The sequence below is a fragment of the Rattus norvegicus genome, chromosome 18 (assembly GCF_021556685.1).
Source record: "Rattus norvegicus strain SHRSP/BbbUtx chromosome 18, alternate assembly SHRSP_T2T, whole genome shotgun sequence".
In the NCBI taxonomy this organism is placed as follows: domain Eukaryota; kingdom Metazoa; phylum Chordata; class Mammalia; order Rodentia; family Muridae; genus Rattus; species Rattus norvegicus.
In genome coordinates, this window is record NC_141551.1 from 26,386,522 (window position 1) to 26,403,009 (window position 16,488).

The window sequence follows — 16,488 nt, forward strand, 5'->3', positions numbered from 1 at the left end:
ATCTGATGCCTTTGGCCTCTGAGGACAGATACCAGTACTCATAGGCTGAGTCGTGACCACAAACAAACATTTTTGAATAAAAATTTCAAAAGCAAGGCAGATACAGCTCCTATCAATAATCCTAATCCCTGAGATCCAGGGCAGAAGCAGCAGCATGAGTTAGAAGCCAGTGTGAGCTAAAGAGTTTTCCATCACTCTAGACTAGGGAGAGACACTCACTCAAAGACCCTCTAAGAAGGGTCTGGAGTGACCGCTCATCAGAGAGCAGAGGCCACTGTTCCAAAGGACCTGGGTCAAATTCCCAGTACCCACATGGCTGCTCACAACCACCAATTCCAAGGTGCGACCTTCCCTCTTCTGGCCTCCAGGGACATGAGGCACATTATGGAAGCAAAACGTCATTACACTTAAATTTAAAATTAAAAAGAGGAAAAAAAAGAAAAGACTTCTAAGAAGGCTCCAAGGCTAAAGGCACTAGCTACCAGGCTGGATACTCTGTTCACCCCTGGGACTCACACCAAAGAAAGAAAATCTCTTTAAGTTGTTCCCAGACCTGCACAGTGCACTTCGGTATATACATGCACACCCCCACACAAATAAATATAGTAAAAGTAATCATAAAACAGGGCTAGTTGGGCTAGAAACATGGCTCAGTGGTTAAGAGCACTTCCAGAGGTCAGCAACCACATGGTGGCTCACAACCATCTGTAATGGGATCTGATGCTCTCTTGTGGTGTGTCTGAAGACAGCTCAGTGTACTTATATATAGAAAAAAAATCTTTAAAAAAAAAAATAACCAGGGCTAGCAAGATGGGTTTTATGTCAGTCTGTACAAATGGTTGTGCATAGGTTCAGTAATCTGCTACTGTATCAAAAACAAAAAACAAATAAGCCAACCAACCAACCAGCTAAACAAACAAAGCAAACCGAGGTGGAGCTAAGTCTGATGGTTCTGTCTTGCCTTTAATTCCAACACCCAGGAGGCAAATGCATGCTATCTCTCTGTGAGTTCAAGGCTAGCCTGATCTACACAGCAAGTTCCAGAACTATATATAATGAGACACTGTCATAAAATAGAATAAAACAAAATAAAGATAGAAATAGAGCTTAAAAAAAAATAAGTGTAGTTAACGCTCACCAATTACACAGCATGTCTCTACTCGGTACTTATCAATTTCACAGAGGTTATGTGCCAGGTAACTCAATTCAGACTTCATGCTCTAGGAGAGAAGAGGAGACCACATGAGCGAGCCTGAAAAGGCACCCTGAGGTTTCTTCTTCTTTCACTGTGCAAACATGATAATCTAATACAGGAGTTTCATCAAGAGAAACAAATTACCCTGACATAGAGAAGGTTGGAGAACGTGTCCATATTTTCAATCCTGTAAGGATCTTGTTTCCTCAGCTCATTGAAAATAGAAAGGGCTTTGTCGATATCTGCAGAGAGAAAGCAGAGTCTAAAACCCAAGGACCTGCAGCTCTGCCTGTCGGCATCCACATCCTCATTCACTCACCTCTGATATTGTGATAGGCAACTGCGATTTGGGAAACAATGTATGAGCTCTTGGAAAAGCCCACGTCAATGAGATGCTGGTACTTCTGCAAGGCCTCCTCTATCAGCTGCAATTCTGTGTATATGTGAGCCAAGAAGAACTCCTTCATCCAGGTGTCAGGCAAAGACAGGAACTTCAGCTGGCACCAGAAGAGAGGAACACACTTAATATAATCTGGCCTTTCTCCCCAGAAGAACACCGAAGAAAAATCATTACTTTCTAAAAGGATTCATCACTAAAATTTTATTAGAACACTTACAAACGAGTACAGGATAATCCCATTAAGTTTGACTTACAAGCATAATTAGGAAAGAATGGCTGGCCCAGTGGGATGGACTTACACACACACACACACACACACACACACACACACACACACACACACCCCACACACAAAACAAACCAAAACCACACAAAACTTGAAAATTAAAATCTAAATAGGAAGAGAGACAAGGGAAAAAAAGTGCATTATAGGCAAGAGTAACAGTAAGACTGTGGTGACTACAAGGAAGCAAGCTTGGTCTGAGGAAGTCATATGCAAACAAGTCAACCCCATCACACAGCAGAGAGTAAGACCATCAGACTGAGGGCAGGGACCCTGGTGGAGGAGCTGGCGGAAGGACTGAAGGAGCTGAGGGGGATTGCAACCCCACAGGAAGAACAACATCAGTTGACCAGACCACCCAGTGCTCCCAGGAACTAGACCACCAACCAAGGAGTGTACAGGGAGGAATCCATGACTCTAGATAGATAGAAACAGACAAGGAGCCCTGAGGAAACATAAATGGCTGAACAGACATATGCCATGGGGATTCTGGCAATCTCCTGTGATCTACATTGTTTTCAACATTTTACTTAATCCGTATCCCAAAATTATTAAATTGCTATGAAATTAAACAAAAACCTTATACCTAATCCTCATCAGTACTGTCTATTTAAGAATCAAGGAATGGAAAGGAACAGATATCATTAAAAAGATACTTTTTTGATTATATATATATATCTGCGAATGCCTGCCCACCAAAGTGATTTAAGATGGGCACTTCTTAAATCCTATCACTCAGGAGGCTGAGACAGGAGGACTGCCATGAATTTGATTCCAGTCTGGTCTACATAGAGAGGCCATCTTAAAAAAGAAAAGAAACTATGTAAGTATGGTGGTACACACATTCGTTAACTCTGGTGCATGGGAGGTAGAGGCAGAAGGATCTCTGAGTTTGAGACCAGCCTGGTCTACACAGCACATTACAGCCTTGGTGTGGACTGCCCTGGAGCTGTTTGCATTTTGATGTTAATTTCACTTCTCTAGAAGGGCGGTCTAGTCAGTACTCTGGCGAACTTTTCTCCCCATTTTAACTTATAAAATAAAGGCAGAGCCTGTGATTGGGCAAGGGAAGGGAAGGTGGAGCTGAAGTGGGGGTTGAGGAAGAGAGAAGGGAACGAAGGAGGAAGTGGAGGTGGAAGGAAGATGGAGCTGAAGCACGTGGTCTGGAGAAACCACAAGTAATAAGGGCAGCTCGTACTCATATTAACTGAGCTGTGTTTTCTTTGTACAGGCTTATTTGGGTTGGAGAGGTTACTGTAACAAATTGGCACCCAGGGCTGGGGATTTAGCTCAGTGGTAGAGCGCTTGCCTAGGAAGCGCAAGGCCCTGGGTTCGGTCCCCAGCTCCGAAAAAAAGAACCAAAAAAAAAAAAAAAAAACAAATTGGCACCCAACATGGGGTGACACTTATGGACATTTCTTTTTAAAGATCATTTGACCTGTCTGCTCCTGACAGCACCCCTTCTTGAATTCTAAGAAGAAATCGAGCAGCAGTGGAGTTGCTCCAGTTGTGGTGAGACGGCCACTGGGCAAGGATTGCCTCAATTCATCTACAGACAAATACTGTCCAGAAAGGGACACACTATGCAGAGTAGTCGACTGATAATCTTTGCTGAGCCAGAATTATCAGCCCATCAAAATTCTACATTACAAAGGTGTCAGATGATCCTGGGCCAGGAGGCTGAACACTGATGCTCCAACATTTTGAGAAATGAGGGCCTGTCCAGGTGATCAGCGATCTCTATAAATTAGCTAAGTTTTAGAAGCTGTTTTGTGCTTCTCATAATTTCAGATAATATTAGTCGTTCTCAGATTTCTGAGAGTTGAAGACTAATTTAGTCTTATAGTCTACCTAAGCTAATTAACTCAGAAAACACAGTTGTCTGGATGATTTTCTAATGGTAATAGTTGTACACAGCTTATAGTTGATGAAAAGATTTATTTTGTTTTTTTAATTAAACAGAAAAGGTGATGTGTAGGATGATGTCATTATGTAGCAAGGCAGGTCTAGCCTATCATTGGATGAGAAGGGTAGGCAGGGAAAAGTCTAAGAAGGAAAAGAAGGAACAAGAGGAATCAAGATGGAATCGATGAAGGAAAATTATTCCGATCCAGGTGAGCTAGGTCAATTTTATCTTGTCTACGTGGGCGGTTTCTATCATTATTAATTGGCAGTGAATTTATTCTGTGGATTTATTGTGGACTGAGAATTTAACATGTAAATCTGATTGTTGGGTTACAATTTATGAGTCTTGATTTTACCGGGTGAGTGGCTGGAACCAGAGAGTTCTGGCTGGCCAGGGTTGGCCAGGGTGACTAGCAATGGGAGTGGAGAGACTGCTGGGGCTAGACAATAGCTAGGCTAATGTGACATGGTGCCACACTGGAACCAGCCACCGCTGAGATAAACTAATGTTAGTTCTACATGGCCCCTTGGTGCCGGAACTAACACCAGGGGGAGACCGCCTGGGTCCCAGAGTATGAGGGGCCAATGTGGAGTGGTGACACATGGAAACCAGTCACATCTATTTTTTAATTTTTACTGCTACATAGGATAGCTAGAGCTACACAGAGAAGCAAAGAAGGAAGGAAGGAAGGAAGGAAGGAAGGAAGGAAGGAAGGAAGGACAGACGGACAGGGAGGGAGGGAGAAGTGGGCATGGAAGAGCACACTTTAATCCTGGCATTTAGGAGGTAGAAGCAGGAGGGAAACGCTGGGAAACACTGATCTACAGTATAGTCAACATAGCGAGTTCCAGGACAGCCTGGGCTACATAAAGAAGATGTATCTGTTAGTGTTTTGGAACAGCCTGTGAAGGCTGACCTGGGGCTCACTAGGTAACTTAGGATTCATTTAGCCTTGAGCAGACCTGGGTTCAATCCCTAGCACCCACATGGAGGCTCACAAGCCTGTAACTAGGGATTCTGATGGCTTCTTCTGACCTGGGCACCAGGCACACATATGGTGCACATACATTCACACAGGCAAACGTTCATATATAGAAAATAAAACCAAGTAAGTCTTTTTCTTAATAATTAAAAGATATAATTTTGGAATTGGTGTACACAATGACATTTTCAGTTCACTGAAGGATCTAGATTTAACAGCTGCTATGACCAACACCAAATGCACTCACCCCCCTGGAAACCAGAGAATCTTGAAGAGTGTTAATAATGATCAACTTAGGGGTTGGAGATTTAGCTGAGTGGTAGAGCGCTTGCCTAGCAAGCGCAAGGCCCTGGGTTCGGTCCCCAGCTCCGAAAAAAAGAAAAGAAAAAAAAAATAATAATGATCAACTTGGAAAAAAGAAAACATCTCACAGGCAAGAGACGAGAGATTTTGATAAGCAAGATATAATATGCTTTTGCATATTTCAAGGTGAGGAGAGCCTAACATGAGGGCAAACACAGATAAAGACACATTTCTAGACACTGACTCAGCAGCACAAACAGCTGTTGGGGAAAGGAAAGAATAAACCCACTTTTAGTTTTTGTTGTATTTAGCTCTGACTTGCCTGGAATTCAAAATATAGATCATGATAGCCTTGAACCCAGAGAGCTCTGCCTCTCAGGTGCTGGGCTTAAAGGCATTCACCACCATGCCTAGCCTACCGTTAGCTCTTTAGGGAAGTGTGTTGTTACTTGATCAACTGAAGGACAGAATGAATACTCTAAACAAAGCTCACAGACACACTAATAAAGATTTTAAGGCAGGTATAGTAGCGCCTGGGAGCCTGGGAGATAGTCTGGTCTAAATAGAGTTTCAGGATAGCCAGGACTACATGGAGGGCCTCTGTCTCAAACAAACAAAAAGCCAGGCATGACAGTACACACCTACACTTCCAAAGTTCCTGGAGGCAGAACCACCAGGCTAAATGAATCCTAAGTTACCTAGTGAGCCCCAGGTCAGCCTTCACAGGCTGTTCCAAAACACTAACAGCAAAGAGCTGGCTATGAACAACAGTTACGATGGCAGCACTTTGTCCCCACAAGATTACGGAGGTTTCCCATGAAGCTCACATCGACTTACCATCTCTTTGTCTGTGATCAGGTTACACAGCTCCAACCAGGCCCCCCAGTGCAAGGGCAGAACATGAGTAGCCTCCACAAACACATCAATAGCCTCTTTCACTAAGTCCAGTTTCCGAAGCACCACCCCATACCTGGGAAAGAGAGAGGTTAACCCTGAGAATAATGTCTCCTCTACTACAAGGACAAACATGCAGTAGAAAGTTCCACAGCCCTGGTAGGTGACACTCACAGGTAAAGGCCGAACCCATCAAGTCCCCTAGCTTGGTGCTTCCTGCTGAGTTCCACTCTCAGTTCTCGGAGAGCCTCGTTTTTGACTTGTCCTTTTTCTAGGGGTCCTAGGGGACAGGAAAGGATGCTCATTCTCGTCTTCACGCGCGCGCGCACACACGTGCGCACACACACACACACACACACACACACACACACACACACACACACACACACGTCATCACCAAAACTATGCCTGCACCTTCTAATAACTGCAAACAGCCCACTCACAAAATCCATTTACTCTAGATGACGGCAGGTGTAGTCCTAGGTTATCAATGTTTACAAATCAGAAGCTTCAATTAAAACAGAATTTTCCACCTTAGGTTGCAGAAAGCAAGCAAGCAGGTTCAAGCAGGGCAAGCAAACCCACAGGCCAAGCCCCACAAGCAGCCTCAGGCAGAGCTGGATGACAGCAGATAAGCCATGATCTCTCCGTTCTGCAGACTACGCAGTCTACTTCTGGCACACGAATGGCCTGTAAGCCTCTAAGCATGCAGCTCCCATTTCCTGTCTAAAAGGTTGGAGGTGGAGGTGGGGGTGGGGGATCATACCTAGGCTATCGACTGTTTCGTCATCCTTCTTCTTCTCTCCAGACTGTAAGAAGGAAAAAGAAAGAAATCAACAAATAGAGTTTGTTTTTTGTTGTTGTTGTTTGACTTATTATAAAATCAGTAGCTTGATTCTATCTACAGGGCTAACTAATGTCTAAGCAAAATGCCGTCCGCCTTATAAACAACCATTCATCAGGTGTTCCCACTGGCTAACTATGGAATAAATTGAGCACCAAACACTTATATATAGTAGTGAATTACAGATATGTAAAAATATGAGAGCCCATGAGCTCCTGTTGTTGCTAAGTAAAGAAATGAATGTGAAGGGGATGGCGGCTCTCACTGTAAGCAGAATGCCCCGTTTGATCCATGTGGAGAGAAGGCTAGAGTAGAAAAACAAATCATTTTGCAACATCAGGTAAAAGTACTTTTGGGGAGAAAAAAGTCTGTTTCAGGTAAATTTCAGCAACAGATTCTGTGGCTGAATACTGAAGTTAAGTTCGAGTGCCTGTCTACCACGGCTGTACCAGCCCACTCGCTTGTCAGCTCATGGAACCTGAACAAGAAACGGCTAAGAAACGTCAGATGTCCCAAACGAAGGATTGTTTTTAAAGGAGTCAGACTAATCTTAGCACTCTATAGAGGCAGAGGCAGGCAGGTCTCTGTGAATTCTAGGTCAGCCTGGTCTACACAGTGAGTTCCTGGACAGCCAGAGTTACACAGAGAAACTCTTGTCTCAAAAAACAAAGCCTGGGGCTGGGGATTTAGCTCAGTGGTAGAGCGCTTACCTAGGAAGCGCAAGGCCCTGGATTCGGTCCCCAGCTCCGAAAAAAAGAACCAAAAAGAAAAAAAAAAAAAAAACAACCTAATAATAAGCAAAACGAATAAAACTTTAAAAGGAGTCAGTGAGAGGCTTGGCAGGAATCTGCCTCCAAGACTGATGCCCAGAGTTTTATTCCCAGGTTCCACAAGGTAGGGAGAGACCAACACCCCAGGTTGTCCTTCATATGCTGACATATTTCCCACCAAAGATAAATAGAAAAAACAAGTAAATCAATGTAAAACATTAATAAAGACCACAGCAAAAAGGGGCTGGGGTGCAGCTCAGTTGGTAAGCAAGCTTGCTTAGCATGTAGGACGCTTTGCGCGTGAGCCCCAGCACTGCAGACTGGCATGGGAGCACACTCCTGCAGTCAGTCTGGCATGTGGGAGGTAGAAAGATGAGAACCAGAAGAGGTTAAGATCATTTCAGGCTAAATATCAAAAGTTGAGGGTCAGCCTGGGCTACATGAGGCTCTGTCTCAAGAAAAGGAGATATGGGTTGGGGATTTAGCTCAGTGGTAGAGCGCTTGCCTAGGTTCGGTCCCCAGCTCCGAAAAAAAGAAAAAAGAAAAAAAAAAAAAAAAAAAAAAAAAAAGGAGATATTTGAGAATGTACCACCTACATTAGAACATTCTCCTCAGGAGAAATTTCACCCAAACTTCAGCAAGTGCTGCTTCATTTTCTACCATAACTCGTCCAAATTGGTTCTGTCATATGCACAGACTACATACTGAGAAAACAAGAAAGGCCACATGGGGCAGTGCACGCCTGTAAGCATGACACTCTGGAGAGCCAGAGGCAGGGGGATAATGGTTCCAGGGCAGTATTCGAAACAAGCAAGCAATTACCAGGACAATGTCAGTCTGCCTCTGCTGTCATTTACTTATTCATTTATTTATTAAGGTCTATCTGAGACAGTTCTCACTACCATCACCATGGGTTTGAACTTAAACTACTCCTGCCTCTGCCTTTTTTTTTTTTTCTTTTTTCTTTTCTTTTTTTTGGAGCTGGAGACCGAACCCAAGGCCTTAGCAAGCGCTCTACCACTGAGCTAAATTCCCAACCCCTGCCTCTGCCTTTTGAGTGCTGGGATTACTCTGCACTGCTCTTTATATTAGAAATGTTAGCAGCTAAGATATAAGCAGTAAACACACTACAGAAGTGATAAAACTTTAAATCAGGGGTTGGGGATTTAGCTCAGTGGTAGAGCGCTTGCCTAGGAAGCGCAAGGCCCTGGGTTCGGTCCCCAGCTCCAAAAAAAAGAACCAAAAAAAAAAAAAAAAAAAAAAAAACTTTAAATCAACCAATGCTTGCCAACTAAACTCCACCACCATGTCCTGACTTCAGGCTTGGATTCTGAGTTAGGGTTCTACCACTGGCTAGCCTGGAACTCACTGTCACTGTGTGACCAGAGAGCCTCAAACTCGCCGGGATCCTCGACTCTCTGCATCTAGAGTACAGAGATTATAGACATCACCACACCTTGCCAGTTCTCTAGTACTGCTTTATAAAGCACCTTACAGAATCCAAAGAACAGTCATCCTGTTGGTAATTATCCTACCTATGTTTTGGTTCTGGTTTTTTTGTTTGTTTGTTTGGTTGGTTTGGTTTGTTTTGTTCTTTGAGACAGGGTTTCTCTGTGTAGCCCTGGCTGTCCTAGAACTCATTCTGTAGACCATGCTGGACTTGAACTCTCAAAGATTCACCTGCATCTGCCTCTCAAGCACTGGGATTAAAGACGCATGCCATTACTACCCGGCAGCGGCAGCTGGCTCTCGCTCCTCTTCCTCCTCATTGATTGATCGAGACAAGATCTTCATGTAGCCCTAGCTGGCTTGATTGATTGATTGACTGACTGATTGATTAATTGATTGATTGAGACCCAGTCTTTGTGTAGTCCTAGCTGGCTTCTAGAAATTCATTATGCAGACCAGACTAGCCTTGAACTTAAAAAGATCCATCTGCCTCTGCCTTACAAGTGCTAGAATTAAAGGTGTGTGCCGCAGGCCTGGCATCATTTTTTTATTACTACAATATAAATATTCAACACATTCATTTGGGGACTCACTGCCTAGCTATGTAAAAACTAAACTTCTTCAAAGCTAAAGAAATGGCTCAGTGATGAAGAGCACTGGCTGTTTCCCCCGATGACCCAGGTTCAAATCCTAGCTCACACATGGCGCCTGATAACAGAAAGCATCTTAAAGTGGCCCTCACCAGGTATCTGGAATACATGTACAGGAAATAGGCTTTCTTGCTATTACAGCCATGCAGGAAATGTGCTGCCCGGTCATACTCTTTAACGTCAAAGTAGGCCTTGGCCAGGGTGTAAGCATCCACATCCTGTGCATCCTCCTACAAAAAACAGGTAATGTGAGTGGTTAGGTCTCAAACAGCCATAGTTCACCCCTAGAAAGCATATTCACTAATTCTCAGATAAAGGAAAGACTGATCATTTCTCCTCCTCAAAACGTATAAATGCATGCATTTATACACAATTTATACAGTATTTTTAATAAACATATTACATGTAAAGCCAAACAACATGTAAAACAGCCTGGCATAGTGACGTATACCTTTGATCCCAGCAGTTGGAGGCAGAGGCAGACAGATCTCTGTGGATTCAAACCAAGCCTGGTCTACAGAGTGAGACTCAGGACAACCAGGACTATATAGTAAGACTCAAAATAAAAGGGTGGGGTCTGGGGAGATGGTTCTGTGGTAAAGGGCCTGCCTTTACCACACAAGGTGAACTGAATTTGCACACCCAGAGCCCATGTAAAAACCAGACATAGCACCCTACATCCGTAACCCCCATGCATGCCTAGTCTCAACACTTGGTAGAAGCAGGAGGATGAATTCAAGGCTTTCCTCAGCGTGTAGTTGAGGCCAGTTTGAGGCCAGTCTGGGTAACAAGAGGCCCTGTGTTAAAGAGAGAATCAGTGAGGAAGGCAAGAGGAGGAGAAGGGAAGAGGCAGGGAGAGCTGGAACGCTGTCTTGAGGGGAAACAAATACTATAGTGAGGAATCCCCTGCCTAGCACACACAGGCCACACACAAGTGTGCTGGGGCCAGCAAGATGGCTCAGGAGGTACGAGCACTTGACACCAAGCCAAGACAGAAAACCTGAGTCAATTTCCAGGACCCACGAAGTAGACTGAGAGAATTAACTCCTATAGGCTCTCCTCTGACCTTAACATATGTGATATGGCATGTGTGCACGCACACACACACACACACACACACACACACACACACACACACATATACAATAAGTAAAGATTATACATGAATTACGATGAAATTCGTCCAGGTTGGGTAAGGTGCTTCTAATCTCAGCACTGGGGAAGGACGATAGTTTAAAGGCCAAGGCCAATCTGCTCAATGTATTACGTTTGAGACCAGCAAACACTACCAAAAAATTCACCTGCCAACCCTGATATTAATGTTGAAATTAAAACTGATATTAGCCTGAAATACAGATGAAGATGTATTTGCAAGTCACAGGCACTCTATCTTCCTCTTAATCAGAACGGTTAATTCGACTGAATCCTGTGTGGCTGGTACAGCCCTTAGGTCCTGAGGGCTGAACTTAGGGCCTCATACATGCTACACAAGAACTGCACAGGACTGGGTTTACTTTGTATTCCAAGCAGATCATCCTCTGGCCTCGGCCTAAGCGGCTCTTGTGCCACCTACCCCAGAAATATTTTTATGCAGTTTAAACCTTTAATCCCATTTAATTCTCTCCACAACACGAACCTGGTACTATTATTATTCCCATTTCACAGATATGGAGATTGTGGGCCAAGAAGACCTTAAGTTGTTCTGTGTCACTAATTTGAGCTTCAAAGCACAAACTTTTTTTTTCTTTTTAGTTTTCAGGACTTGGGTCTCTCTAATATAGCCCCGGATGTCCTAGAACTCACGCTGTAGTCCAGAGTGCTGGGATTAAAGGCATATATGACACAGATCAGCCCAAATCCATACTCTTAATAATTTTGGTACAGAACAATGATCTCATTCGGTGGCAAAAACTTTTCATATGCTTATTAGCACTGCCTAGGTTGTCTACAAAACCTAAAAGACTTGAAGGGTTTATTAGTTGTCTTAATTTTCTGCGTATGAGTGGTTTGCCTACACAGATCTGTATACCACATGCATATCTGGCGCCCTCCAAGGCCAGAAGGCCCTGGATGCCCTGGAACGTTGTTACAGGCAATGCTCCCTGCCCCTGTGGATGCTCTAGGTCAATTCTCCAGAAGAGCAACAGGTATTGCTAATTGCTGAGCCATCTCTGCAGCCCCTCTTTTTTAAAGATTTAAATTAGGTACGTATGTGTCTTCATGTAGATTGTTCATGTGCCTGCTGAAGCCGGAGGAAGATGTCAAAAGATTGTTGGATCCCCTGTCCCAGGCGCTGGAGTTACAGGTTATAAACAACCTACAACTCCCACAAGTAACTAGGAATTGAGCTCTAGCCCTCTGCAAGAACAACACATGCTAGCCACTGAACCATCTCTCCGGGATGAAATTTTTAAAAAGATTTATGTGTATGCATGTATATCTGTATACCACATGTGTGGAACATGTGTGGATGGTGTGTAAAGAACAGAAAAGGGTATTGGATCCCCTGGAGCTGAAGTTAAAGTGCTTTTGAGACACCTCCTGAGGGTGCTGGAAATCAAACTGGGGTTCTCTGTGAGAGGAACAAGGATTCTTAACCACTGAGCCCTCCATTCAGCTCCACCGAGGCTGAAATCTTAAGCAATAATTGTTTATCAATTCTCTCCAGCTTCAATAACAGCGGAAGATACATCTACCTTCCAAGGCACAAACAGCCCCCACACAGGAACTCCCTTGTGAGGCCCCGTTCAAATCCTGGCGTCCCTGCTCCATCACTCCCACTGAGCAGCTGGCTCCCCTCCAGTGACAGGGCGCTGAGTACCCTGGGCCACATCCTTCGGTTAGCCGGAACGCACTATAATGACGCCCTTACCTCTGTAAGAGGCGGCGGCGGCTGCAGCTCAGACAAAGGCAAGGCGGGCAGAGAGAAGGCCAACTCCGCAGACCTGGAACACCACACAAACTGCATCAGCCACGCGAGCCCCCGAGGCCAAGATCCAGCGCCGCCCCGTCCGACCCCGACCTCTCACCATTTGCTGCTGTGCAGCAGGCCCCGCTCCCGAGTGAGGCCCGCGATGAGCAGCAGCTGCTTTTTAATTTCCCGCAAGTCTGAGAAATCCGCGACAGTGGACACGCCCGGCACCGTCGTGGCGGCCGCTGCCACCGAGACTACCGAAGAATTCGCAGCCATTTTCCTCCCTCGGCCGCTCCAGCCAATCAGCGGCAACAATACTTGCTCCGCGGAAGCGAAAACTTCTGCCTCTTATTGGTCTAGCCTTGCTCGGAACAACCAATCACAAACCTTCTTCGTAATGTTCCGAAAAGGCAATGGGAAAAAGAGACAGTTAGATCCTGATTGGCAAGAGCTGCTGAGGGAGGTAAATTAGAACAAGAAGTGAAAGGGAGAGGCGGGCACGGACTGAGGCATCCCAGCATAAAAAAAAAAAAAAGGAGAATAGAGAGTCCGGTACCTAACTGGTGGTGTATGATTCCGTTGTTCGCTAAAGAATGATACCTCAGACTCAAATAGTATGTAAAAGCCAGGAGCATTTTATTCTGTAGAAGACCAGAAGTTGGGGTCCCCTCATTTAATGATGGAGAGCCCCGAAGTGAGCTCACAGGCCCAATTTAAATCACATTTGGGTAATTCCAGGGTAGGTGACCCTCTATCTTAATCTGTTGGGTCCGTCTCTGTGGACATTCTAGAACCTCTGGAAATTCTAGAACCACTACCCGGGTGTGTGTCCATCTCTATGGAAATTTCAGAATCATTGCCGTGGTGTGGAGTTGGTGGCATGGCAGCTTCTGCCTAGCTGCGTGAACCCTGGGGTTTTGTTTTGTTTTGTTTTGTTTTTTGTTTTTTTCTTCTAGTAACTGGCTTGATTGGACTTGTCCAGATCTTGGAAACAGAGACTTAGGCCTCGTCTCCTCAACTGTTCATTTGAAGCCTGTCATGGAGTCAACCTGTCCCATCCCTCTTAGTCCTTCCACCCACTTCGGTAATGGAACATCTCAAATATTTGAGATGTTTTTAATGTTTTTATGTGCTGGTATTGTTGCTTATCATCAAATGAACAGTGGAAATCTGTTCTTTAACAAACATAAAATTAAAGCACACATGATTACACAGGGACCGTAAATCAAGGCCAGCATCGGTAGGATAAGAGGATGCTCCGGTCAGAGTGAAGACAAGGTGGTCAGCCAAGGAGACCAGTTGAAGAGGGACCCATACCAACCCTGAGACTGTTCTCTTTCTATTCTCTCGTGGAGTCTCTTTGTGACTAAGACCATGGAGTCTTTGACTACCTCTGAGTGGTCAGCATAGAAAAAAGATTTCTCACCCAAGGCTGTACAGAATCCTCCCTGGTAGAGGAACAGCAAGTCTAGGCCTCTTCTTTCTTTAAGGCTACATCTGCCAGGGAGGACAGGGAATCCTGCAGGGTCGTGGTGGACTTCTCCATCTCCTGTACATCTGCATCCATAGGACCTTGTCATTTTTATCTCGGAGTATTAGGGCTGAGGTCCCTATAACTAGCAGCTCTGGCCAACCCTATGTCAAAGAGAGAACCTAGTACCACAGTGGAAATGTGTTACTCCACTGTATGGAGGTGCTAGTAGCTTGAAGACTTCCTCCCCAGAGTAATAATTCATTTCAGGTATGAGCTGTACTAGAACATCTTTAGTCATATTTACAACCCGGACATAAATGGATGGAGTGAGCCCTGAGTACAAGTCCACCAAGTGTTTTCTGGGGGCAGCATGTATCCTGTAACAGTAGGGGTTACAGTTAGATTGTAGAAGTGGGACTGAGGGCATCTTATTTTTGATATAGAATCCCTATCCTGTTGTTGATTGTAGGGTCAGCTTGACTCTATCTGGTTGTTGTCATTTACATTGAGTACCATCTGTAGTCTGCAAATAGTCTCCAGGATAGCTATTTATTCACAGTAGGGAGGGCTGAGCATTTAGGCATAAACAACAGTCCTGTGTTGTCTGAGTGGAAGGAGTTAAGAGCCTAGAAAGTGACTTCTAAATAGCTTCAGGTCTTGACTCAGGTGAAGAAGTGGATAAGGCAGGAGGTGGAACGGTTGGTTACATGAAGTGAGACCTCGCTGGGGAGAAAGGGTGGTGGGTCCTGATGAGGGAGTGATGGTGGGAAGGGGCAGAGGTTGGGGGTGGGGTGGAGTGATTGGTTCAGCCTTGTTAATACCTTGTTGGGGCTTAAGGGAACCTTGGGTCTCACAGGTTATGTTGGAGCAATTGGACAGTTAACAGGAGTCCTGCATCATAGTCAGAGATGTAAAGTCTTAGTCCCCATGTCTTACCAGCAATCCAATCGGCCTTCTGTTGCATCTTCCCCAAGGGGTACTCAGATAGTAAGGGGGCTCAAAACAAGGTCCACAAGTCTCTCTTCTACGAGGCTGGGTGTCTTGTGTAGGACCCAGGCTCCAGATGTCTGTGTATCTCTGAACGGAGTCACAGTGACGAGGTCATCTTTGAAGTGGGGAGGCTTTTAGCTTATCTACACAGTCGATTCGCGCTCCCATGTCGCACAGAAAAAGGACTCTGGACCTCCACATTGGGTTCGATGGCTTCCATTCTGAGAGTTCTTCAAGCAGACATAGAAGGCCTGAGACCTGTGTTCCTTCAGGCCCTGTGTGAGTTGCAGCCACAGCAAGGAAAGGGTTGTTGGCCTGAGGGGCCTCATCCCTCATCCGCTAAGTCACAAAGGTCTACATTAAGATCAGGAGCCAGGTGCTGGGGGAGTTGAGTGGGGTAGAGTTGGCAATCTAACCCTCCCTGCATTAACTATCTGCCAGGTTAGATTTAGGGGACAGTGGGGGCTCCTGTCTGGTGTAACAAAGGGTAAGCAGCAAGCAAACAGTATCGGGAGCGCTGGAGTCGCAGTTTCAGCGGACCGACAGGATGTGGAGCGACCTTTTACAGTTCCTGCGGTGGTTCATCTGGAAGTCTCTTTCGCTGGGACCTCAACTGTTGAATTCTCTCCCCTGGCAGGCTTAACATGGGAGTGGGGTATCCACGTCTGGATCTGAAAGACCCTCAGATTGAGGAGACTCTCACTCCAGTCCTGAGGACACCCACCACCCCACGAACACACAGGACTCAGTCTTGATGTAAAAACAAGAGGTTTACTCGGGATACCAGTGCACTGGGGCTCAACAAGTCCTCACGCAGGAGGGATGTGAAGAGCCTCAAACAGCAGAAATGTACAGTATATATAGTCATTATAAGGCCACACAGCTTTATTAGCTCAGCTATTCTGGTGCCAAGGATATCTGACTTGGCAGATGTTTTCCTCCTGGAGTTCCCAGGACAGGGCCACAGCTATATCATCTGTTCCTGTGCTCGGATAGCTTCCTGGAGAGTGGGTGGGAATGTGCTTTCTGTACTTTCTGGTCTAACGTCTAGGGGCTAAGCAGAGGTCAACTTAAAATTTTTCTTTTTTTTTTTTTTTTTTTTTTTTTGGTTCTTTTTTTTCGGAGCTGAGGACCGAACCCAGGGCCTTGCGCTTCCTAGGCAAGCGCTCTACCACTGAGCTAAATCCCCAACCCCCACAATGTAATTTCTAACTGGTCTCCAGAACCTGTGCTAGAGATTGAGTAACCTGAGAGACGAATGCTGGTCTGTCAGACCCCAGTAGGGTAGGCACCATACCTGGGTATGATGTCTTTCAGGAGTTTCTTTGTCACTGCCTTGGCATACAACAGAATGCACTGACCCCCCCCATTAAGTATGTACCCCAGATAGGTGACCTCAGGTTAACAGAGCTAAGCCTTCTTAGCGGACACTTG

General features: G+C 45.2%; 1 protein-coding gene across 4 annotated transcripts in view; it reads right to left on the minus strand.

Annotated features, from left to right (window-relative positions):
• Cdc23 (cell division cycle 23) overlaps nt 1-13,124 on the minus strand; it is a 21,682-nt gene extending 8,558 nt beyond the window's left edge. For 3 of the 4 annotated variants that reach the window (XR_015642201.1, XM_087592483.1, XM_087592482.1), the window contains exons 1-9: nt 12,706-12,894; nt 12,549-12,621; nt 9,769-9,906; nt 6,730-6,772; nt 6,138-6,243; nt 5,907-6,039; nt 1,515-1,692; nt 1,340-1,437; nt 1,139-1,220 (exon numbers count right to left, since the gene is read on the minus strand). Coding sequence is in view for 3 of the 4 variants with exons in the window: in XM_087592483.1 (XP_087448609.1) it covers nt 1,139-1,220; nt 1,340-1,437; nt 1,515-1,692; nt 5,907-6,039; nt 6,138-6,243; nt 6,730-6,772; nt 9,769-9,906; nt 12,549-12,621; nt 12,706-12,866 (1,012 nt within the window). In the remaining variant the exon portion in view is untranslated. 4 annotated transcript variants of the gene reach the window in all.
• Between the last annotated feature and the right edge of the window lie 3,364 nt (nt 13,125-16,488).